The 9,286-nt window shown below is 33.0% G+C and overlaps 1 protein-coding gene across 1 annotated transcript; it reads left to right on the top strand.

Annotated features, from left to right (window-relative positions):
- Positions 1–351: 351 nt before the first annotated feature.
- On the top strand, positions 352–5,991 carry LOC131055607 (disease resistance protein Roq1-like). The gene is made up of 7 exons (XM_059208198.1): positions 352–983; positions 1,116–2,334; positions 2,428–2,694; positions 2,806–3,651; positions 3,787–4,050; positions 5,555–5,749; positions 5,863–5,991. The coding sequence occupies exons 1-7, from the start codon at positions 352–354 to the stop codon at positions 5,989–5,991; spliced, it is 3,552 nt and encodes a 1,183-aa protein (XP_059064181.1).
- Positions 5,992–9,286: the final 3,295 nt, after the last annotated feature.

Raw genomic sequence — 9,286 nt, 5'->3', positions numbered from 1 at the left:
TTGCGTCATTTTTATATGATAAACTACATTTACCTCAAAACGACGGAGTTCTACATGTTCACCTCGGAAACAAATTTCCCCCCTAACTCTAGGATTGCCACTTGGTATTTTGTTTTCACGACCTTGGGAATTAATTACCATGTATTCATTTAATGCAGGCGCCTAAACATTTTCCTCGTTGCTTCTAATCAGTTGCAGGAGCATGTTCATTCTTTTCCAGGTTGTTTCTACGAAGCTTCATAAACGCCATCTATTTATATCAACGCTTTGCTCGACGTCAATTAACTCTTCCGTTCCTCTAAACGGAGCTCCTTTGTTTCAAGATTTCTGACTGAATCTTGTTTTGCATCTATGGCCTCTTCTTCCTCGTATCCCCACAAAAATGAGGAACACCATGCTCTGCTTTTGGCATCTTCATCCTCGCCTCCCCAGAAATATGATTTCCCTAGGGCATCATCTTCCTCGTCCCACAAACAAGATGAGGATTTTCAACTTTTCTCTGGAATAAAACCTCCTCGACACAAGAGGAGGAAGGTTTCTGAATCTTCAAGATTATATGATGTCTTCATCAACCACAGAGGTCCTGATGTCAAAGAAACCCTCGCTCTTCACCTTTACAAATCCCTTGAGAAGTTGAATATACGGGCGTTTCTTGACTCGAAAGAGAAAGTGCTTGGAGATTCGTTTCCATCCACTATTGAAACAGCCATTCGCTCTGCTGCAGTACACATAGCTATCTTCTCCAAAGGCTATGCAGAGTCCCCATGGTGTTTGGAGGAGCTGGATCTCATGTTGCGGAGTAAAGCTAAGATTATTCCTTTGTTTTATGGAGTGAAGCCTTCGGATCTTCGTTACATAGAAAAGGGAGTATATGGCAAAGCGTTCGCTGATTACGAAAATAAGAAGAGGTACATCGAAAAACTTGGGGAGTGGAAGAAAGACCTCCAATCTATTTCATTTATTGCCGGTGAAGAGTTCAACAGGTAATATTTTTATTGCTTCTTTGTATTTGATATTTCTTTTTAGTTTAATTTTTTTCTTCTTTGAAATTAGTGACCCTATTTTTCTCATCGAATTCCCTTCTATTTATAAAGTTTCAGTGATTGCGAGAACAGAGTCTCAGCAGTGCAAAAGGAAGTAGAAAAGAAGAGGCATTTATATGTTGCCAAATATCCGGTAGGACTTCCTAAGCTTGTTGAAGATTTTGGAAAGCACTGCATTGATAAGGTTGTACAAGATTTTGAAATCCAGTGCAAGACGAACAAACAAAGAGAAGGCAACGCTAAGATAGTTGGCATTTTCGGCATGGGTGGGGTCGGAAAAACAACGCTTTCCAAAGAATTGTTCAACCGAAAACGTTCAGATTATAGCCGATCCTGTTTTTTGTTTGATGTTCGGGAAGCCTCTGTCAAATTCAATGTGCCCTCTTTGCAAGTTAAGCTCCTCGCAGAACTCTTTGATGAAAAAGAAAAAGATCATCGAAAGTATCCAAGCGTAGAGGATGGAAAAAGTCGTCTCGGTCATCATATCCAAAGGAGGAACAATTTGAGCTTCCTAATTGTTCTAGATGATATTGATCACCTAGATCAGTTAGATGACCTATTGATCAAGGATATGCTGGATAAATCTGGCAATAGTCTAGTAATTGTCACAACTCGGGATGTAGGAGTTCTAATAAACGCAGGAATCACAGTTGCTTATAATTTGAAAGGAATGGATACAGATGACGCTAAAGAGTTGTCTTGTTGGCATGCATTTAGTCAATCTTATCCATCTAATGGATACGAGAAGCTGGTTGACCTCTTTGTAGGCGTGTGTGGTGGCTTACCACTGTCTCTTCAAGTTCTGGGCAGGCATGTTCATGGCCAAGATCAGAAGTTTTGGGAGTTAGAATTGAAAAAAGTGAAAAAGACTCTGCCTCAAGACATTCATAAGAGATTAAGAATAAGCATTGACACGTTGGACAATGAAGAGAAACAAATTTTTATGGATGTTGCATGTTTTTTCTTGGGAGAATTGACCACAGACGCCATCAGAGTGTGGGAGGGATCGGGATGGGACAACGCTGAACATGCTTTGCAAAGACTCAAAAATAAATGCCTGGTTGAAGAAAGGTCTAGAATAGATAACCAGTTTCATGACCTGGAACAGAGTCTGGTAGGCGAAAGGAAGAAGAATAAATTCATGGTACTAGTCGATGATGTCCTCGAAGATTCGACAGAAGGAAAGTTTGTATTGAGAATGCATGACCACTTGCGGGACTTGGGACAAGAAATGGCAGATGAACTGAGTCATCCTCGTCGCCTCTGGCGTCCTCAACATCTCGAATCTTTGGTATGTTTTTTCCTCCAGATTACTTCTTTCTAGTGTGATGTTCGAAAATCTTAAAATTTAATTACAATAAAAAAACTGCTTCCGTGAATGCAGATATCAAAGGGATTCGAAAACATTCTCACTCAACCCAGAGTTCGGTGTTTGCATTCTTTTAGAAATCAGTACACAGGTGGCCATATTAAATACTTTCTAGGGGAAGCAGAGAGTATGCTCGAGCCTTCAACCGCTTTACTATGGCTTGAGCTTGATCATTGGAGGCCTACACTTACAAACATCCCTCTTCAAAATTTGCAACGGTTAAGAATCTCTGGTGGATATCTTGCTGCACATCTAAAAGGATTTTGGCAGACAGATGTGCAGGTATTTTGTTCGTCATCTCAAAAGTTAACTCTTGATAATCGAATGAATTATTTTATAATAGTTTGGTGAGTTTTTGTTTCCAATCCAGAAAAAACTATTGTTGATTTTTAGGAATCCTTCCCCATAAAAGTGCTGGAGATCAAAGCGATCCATGACTTGGACGAGCTAAGCTTGGGCCTTCTTTGCAGTCTTGAAAAACTTGTAATTTATGGTTGTGCGTATCTGACAAGAGTGACAGGAATATTTGATCTCACAAAGCTAACAGAGTTGAACATTAGTAAATGTGGGAAGTTTGAGCTGGAGGAGTTAAGCTTGGGTCATCTGCGGTGTCTGGAAAGAATTCTAGTACATAATTGTAAGTACCTGAAAATTGTGACAGGAATATCTGATCTTAAGAAGCTACTTATATTTGCCATGAGTAATTGTGAAACAATTGAGGAGTTAAGTTTTGATCAACTCAGCAGCCTGAAAAGAATTACAATTCATGATTGTGGGCATCTGAAAAGTGTGACAGGAATATCAGATCTTGCAGAGCTAATAGAATTGAACATTCGGAAATGTGGAGAGCTTGAAGAGATAAGTTTTGTTCAAATCAGCTACCCAGAAATACAGACAATTCATAATTGTAAGCATCTGAAAAGCGTGATAAGAATATCTGATCTTACGAAGCTAGAAATTTTGCATATTTATAGCTGTGGAAAGATTGAGGAGTTAAGTCTAGCTCAACTCAGCTGTCTAAGAATGTGTTCCGTTCCTGATGTTCCCACGCTGAAGAGGGTTGAATTGAAACGTTGTGAAAATTTGCATGAGGTAAATGGAATATCTTCGAATCTTGTTAAATTGAACGTTTACGACTGTCCGGAGCTGGAGATAAATCCAGATATTGAAAAACTGGAAAGAATGCAACTCTTTAATTGCAGCAAGAGAACAATCCGGAATTGTATTGTCCACATGGAGGTATTGATTTCTAGTCTTCTTAATTTTCTTTTTGGAGCGGAAGCTTTTATATTTTCTAATTAAACTATTATGTAATCTATAGTAAACGTAGGAAATGTTGTGTTAATCCACTCGTATTTTGTTTGTTTCACGCAGAAGCTGCCGTCAGATTTTATTAAAGTAATTGGTACAGCAGTCAATGGAGCAGAGTCTACTCTCAACGCAAATGTATTCTGCAACTTCAATAGCGTCAATTCAGTCATCGAATTTGGTATCGATAACATTTGCAATCATCTCGGGAGACATGTGGTGGGCGCAATCATTTTATGCGCCGTGGTTGTGGTTAATACCTCTGAAGCAGCAAAGAGGATTAATGACTCCATCGGCGATTGTGATTGGTCTCCATGGCTGAAATTTGAGGTGCGCCAAGGCAAATGGATAATTACCTCGGTAACTAGGAGGGAGGATGAAATAATGAGTTACGTTGTTAACAAGGGCTGTTGTTTTCCCTTTGACTACCTTTGCTTCCCCGAAGATGTCAGAGTGGAAAAGGTTACCATGCCCGTGATGAAAGGTGAAGAATATAAAATTTTGAATGTGCTACGTAGAATTGTTGATAAGCTGTACCAACCATAAATTTATGGTAGTCTTGCCATTCACAGTGGTATCATGGAATGGAGTCCATCTTAGGAGGGAAATTAATACTAGCATTTGCATTCAAAAAGGTGTAAGGGTTATGTTGATAGAAAATTATATATAAAATATGTTATACAATATAAATTTATATATACATAGAAGATACATTAATTTAAATTACAATATCTTTGTATAGAATGATATTTTTGTGTTTATAATTTTAAATACATTGACTTTAGTTAGCTGATTTGTCTTCATGTTATCAATTCTCTCTATGAATTTATCTTCATTCTTTTAATGGTGTGTTTGTTTTGGTTAATAGGCACAATTTTACAATATGATTATGATAGAAGTGCAATGGTTATGTCGATTGTAATTTATATAAAATGTTTTGTATATTTTAATGTAGTATTGGTTAAATAAAGAAGTAAAGAATTTTATTAAAGATATTAAAAAATAGCATTTCTTTCAAAATCAAATCATTAATAAGTAATTTTTCTTTTTTCTTTTATTGCTAGAGGTTTGGATTTTCTTTAAGTTCATTTGTAGGAGTGGTAAGTGTTTATCAATTGTCACATAACATTTAATTGAATCTAAGGACATAAAGTGACTTTTCATCTCAATTTGCATTCCATGATAAGAGACACACGTTCTCTATAGTAGGTTAGAGGAATTAGAAGAAAAAAAAACAAAGATGAGCTTGAGTTCTTTTTGCATGATGAAAATGTCCTTTTTGAACACAATGCTTGTTATGGCTTCTTTGAGCTATAATGGTAATTTCCCTACAAAATAAGCAAAAATGAACTTGAGCTTTTATTGTCATGTTAAAATAACTTCTTTGAACATGTTTCAATTTGAAAGTTGAAATTGGATTTATAATACTAATGAAATACCTAAATATCATTATTGTAAAACATGACACTATTAAGTCCAGTCAATTGTTGCAAAAGTAGTAACCACAAAGGAAGATGGACCCAGCTGCCTTGAAAAGATCAAAATTTGTAAATGTTTGTATCTGATTAGTTTTAAACGAATGTCTAATCTTAAGGAGCTAATAGAATTGAACATTGATCTATGTAATCTTGAGGAGGTAGATTTTAGTCGACTAAGCTGCATAGAAAGAATTAAAACTCATAGTTGTGTGCACCTGAAAAGTGAGACAGGAATATCTCATCTTTCGAAGCTAGTTGAATTGAACATTAATACCTGTCAAAAGGTTGAGGAGTTGAGTCTCGTTCAACTCAGTTGTCTAGAATCTTGTTCGATTTCTCATCTTTTCATGCTGCAGAGATTTGAAGTGAAAGGTTGCAAGAATCTGGTTAATATAGATGGAATATTTTGGAACCTTGTAAAATTAAACATTTACCGCGACTGTCCGAAGCTGGAGAAAATACCAGATATAGTAAAATTGTTTGCATTAGAAATAATGCAGCTCTTATATGGCAGCAACCAAACAATTCGGAATTCTATTCTCAACATTGAGGTATTAATTTGCAAACCTTATATTAATTTTTAAGGGAAGATCTTAGTTCACCTTGGGTTTTTCCTTTGTTATAAACGAAGAGAATCCACTCAATTTTTTTTTGTTTTATGCAGAAGCTGCCATCAAACTTTATTAAAGTAACTGATAGAGCAGTGGGTGGAGCGGAGTCAACTTTCAACACAAATATCTTATACTTGCAATCATCTTATGTGCCATGGTTGTGGTTAATACTTCTGCGGTAGCAAATATGATCAATGATCTCATTCGTGAATGCGATATTAATCTATGGCTGAAATTTGAGTTGCGCTAAGGCGAATGGCTAATTACCTCAATAAATACCAAGGAAGATGGTTTTCCCTTTGATTATCTTTGTATCCCTGAAGATGTAATGGTGAAAAGGGCAACGATGCCCGTGATGATAGGTGAAGGACATAAAATTTTGAAAGTGTTAGGCATTATTTTTGATAAGTTTTGTCAGAAACAAAGCACAATTTATATTGTATTTTGGTGCAAATTTTTTCATAGCAAGTGGTATACGAGCATGACTTTGGTAGTTAGAGGAATACGAGCATGACTTTGGTAGTTAGAGGAAGAAACCAAGGCATTTATAAATTTTGGAGGGTAAATTAAAACAAATATCTCTGTTATTTTATTCATTTATTTTATATTTTTATGTACTTTTTAATGGTAGAATTAAATCTTTTACAATATATTTAAAAAAAAACTGAATTATAATTCAAGGAGTTATTATTATAGAATTAGATTTCTATTATATTTTCTCTTATCTCTTAAAGACTACAAATCAATGAATATGTTAGATCTCCTTACGCTTTTGTAATGTTTGTATCATGTTGCTAATAAATATTTACCTGTGGCTAATTATGCATGCATCTAAAAAAAAATCAAGGGAAATATGAGATGCTTTTGTGAGTGCGAATATATTTGATGTCCATGTATACTCATTTCTTCAAGTGAGATCCTATCCTTAAATCTAGAATATAAATAAAATAAATAATAGGTTATATTTATTTGCACATTGAGTCTATGTAAATATTTTTTAATTTAAAAAAAATAATATTTCATTGATAATCTATTGACAATAATGAATAATTTGATCACATTTAACAATATAAATTAAACCATAGTTGAACATAGCTACTAGGAGCATATACATGATTAACTCCATGCTTTTCTTGAAATGGTAGGTTTACCACTATGGGTAATAACTCATTACAAAACCCCAATTTCTAGAATGTGTACACCTCTTAAAGAGAATTTAATGTCATGCAAACATAGATTATCTAATAACTAACTATCAAAGTTTATCTTGATAAATCCTTTCAATAACTTCTCCTCTAAAATAAGAACTAAATTTTTGTTTTTCCTCTAGTTTAAATTTATTGTTACATTTATATATTTTACATTATAAAAAGTTTCATACATAATATATGATATTGAAAATTTGTCTATTATTAAATTTAAATTCTATTTATTTTATCTTAAAATTAAGTAGTACAAAATTTCAACCTAAATATAAATGGGATCGAGGGACATTTAGTAAACTTATTCATTAAAAATCAAGAACTTTCACATTTCAATTCTGTAAATGTGGGTGTGGTTGAAGATTACATAGTAAATGTTGGTGGGTATTTTGGTGTTGATAAACGCATTCATTTTTAACAATTAAAAGATCATTTTCATTGAACAGTGTCGAGAAGTTAGCGAAGACTTTTCCTCTACCCAAATATAACTGTAACAAGTCTCTGTTTTGCACCGATTTCCAACGCTCAAGGTGTCCATTACTTTAGCATTTAGTCGGAGTGGATCACTTCATTTTCATGATTAGCAGAAGCGTCCGAATTCTACTTCCATCAGTTGGCAAACTTGGCATGTGGACTCTGAAACGAAGTCGAGTCGTGGGGAGAAAAACAAGTAAGTTGATTTGTACGCACCACCCCAACTAATTAAATAATTTGCTAGACTTTCCGTAACGCCACTGGAAAGAAGTATTTGACATGCACATAGATTTTATCGTATTAAGAAAAAATACAGACTAATTGAGTCTTCAATTATCACACAAACTGTGAATTGATTTTGAACGTAGCAAGGAAAGAAAGCGTAGATTGTAGATTTTATGGATAATAAAGTCATTCCATTAACTACGAAAAGAAGACGGGTACTTAAAAACTGTAAACGAGTGGACACTCTCGAATATAAAGTCATTTCGCCAGTGGGGACAACCGATGATTGTGGACTTTTTGGAAGGTTGCAATGGAGATCTCTCTCAATTTAGATCTTATGCATGATGTTGCTTTGTAGTTATATGTAATATTATATCAATAGTAAAAAATAAAAATGAATAAACAACATTGTTTATAAAGTCATTTCACATTCAATTTAGATCTTATATATATATTTGTAGTCTTTGCTTTAATATATATATATATATATATATATATATATATTTGTTTTATGGTTCTTATTGTAGTTTTGTTTAGACTTTGAAGTTTGACTATTTCATATAAATAATGTCCTTTTCAATATTAAAATGTATAAATAAATAGACAACATTGTTCTTAAGTCATTTTATATTGAAATGTAACAATTTCATTAACTCATTCAACTTAAATCTTATATATGTTTTATACTTATGTTGGGTCTACTATTATTCTCTTTTTGTTTTATGTTTCCTATTGTAGTCTTGTTTAGACTTTTGAAGTTTGACTGTTTCATATACATATGAAGTATAATCAAATAGACAATATCAACTATAAACTCATTTCTTTCAATTAAAAAAAAAATATAAAGTCATTTTTATGATTGGGGATTGTTGATGATGTTAAACATTTTGGAAGGTAGAAATTTAGTTTCTTACTAAACTTAAATGTTATGCTTTTTTTATATTTTAGATCCCTTTAATGTATAGTTTGTGTAAATTTGTCTAAATATCTTGACAAATGAGAAACAAAAATCACAACAACAACAAAAACATTATGAGAAACAAAATATTTAGAAGCTACATTAAACATACACATATGTAAAATATATACTTTTATTTCATTGTAATTATAATTTATAATAAAATTAATATTTAGACATTTTAATAAAAATTAGAAAAATAAAAATTATTTAAAAAACTAATTTAACAATTTAAAATATTTTTAAAAACTATTTAATTTTGTTCTCTTATTTAAACTTATATTATAAATTATTTTTAATAATATATTATAGTTTTAATTCTAAGAAAATATAATTAAATAATTTTATATCTTTGCACCAAAAGTGTGAACCAAAGTCATGCATTCAATTAAAGTCGAACTTCACTCTACTGTAGTGTATTTGCATGCATACAAAACTATATATTAATAATAATCTTAACTGCTTGTAACAAAAAAGTCTCAAAAACTTTAGTAATCTTTTTTAAAGTCCCTCCAATAGAAGACAACTTAGGTTGGGGTCCCATGGAAGGGAGCTTCCTAAAAAAAAGAGTTCCTAAAAAATAGAGTTGAATTTACATAGTTTTTAGGAATTTTTTAG

Source organism: Cryptomeria japonica, chromosome 7 (assembly GCF_030272615.1).
Source record: "Cryptomeria japonica chromosome 7, Sugi_1.0, whole genome shotgun sequence".
In the NCBI taxonomy this organism is placed as follows: Eukaryota; Viridiplantae; Streptophyta; class Pinopsida; order Cupressales; family Cupressaceae; genus Cryptomeria; species Cryptomeria japonica.
This window is presented reverse-complemented; position numbering and strand designations above follow the sequence as displayed.

Excerpts from the sequence above, each read along its gene's own strand:
- LOC131055607 (XM_059208198.1), top strand. The coding sequence starts at position 352 with ATGGCCTCTTCTTCCTCGTATCCCCACAAAAATGAGGAACACCATGCT. Across the intron at positions 984-1,115 it reads GCCGGTGAAGAGTTCAACAG|AGTCTCAGCAGTGCAAAAGG; the intron begins GTAATATTTTTA and ends TTGCGAGAACAG. Across the intron at positions 2,695-2,805 it reads TTTGGCAGACAGATGTGCAG|GAATCCTTCCCCATAAAAGT; the intron begins GTATTTTGTTCG and ends GTTGATTTTTAG.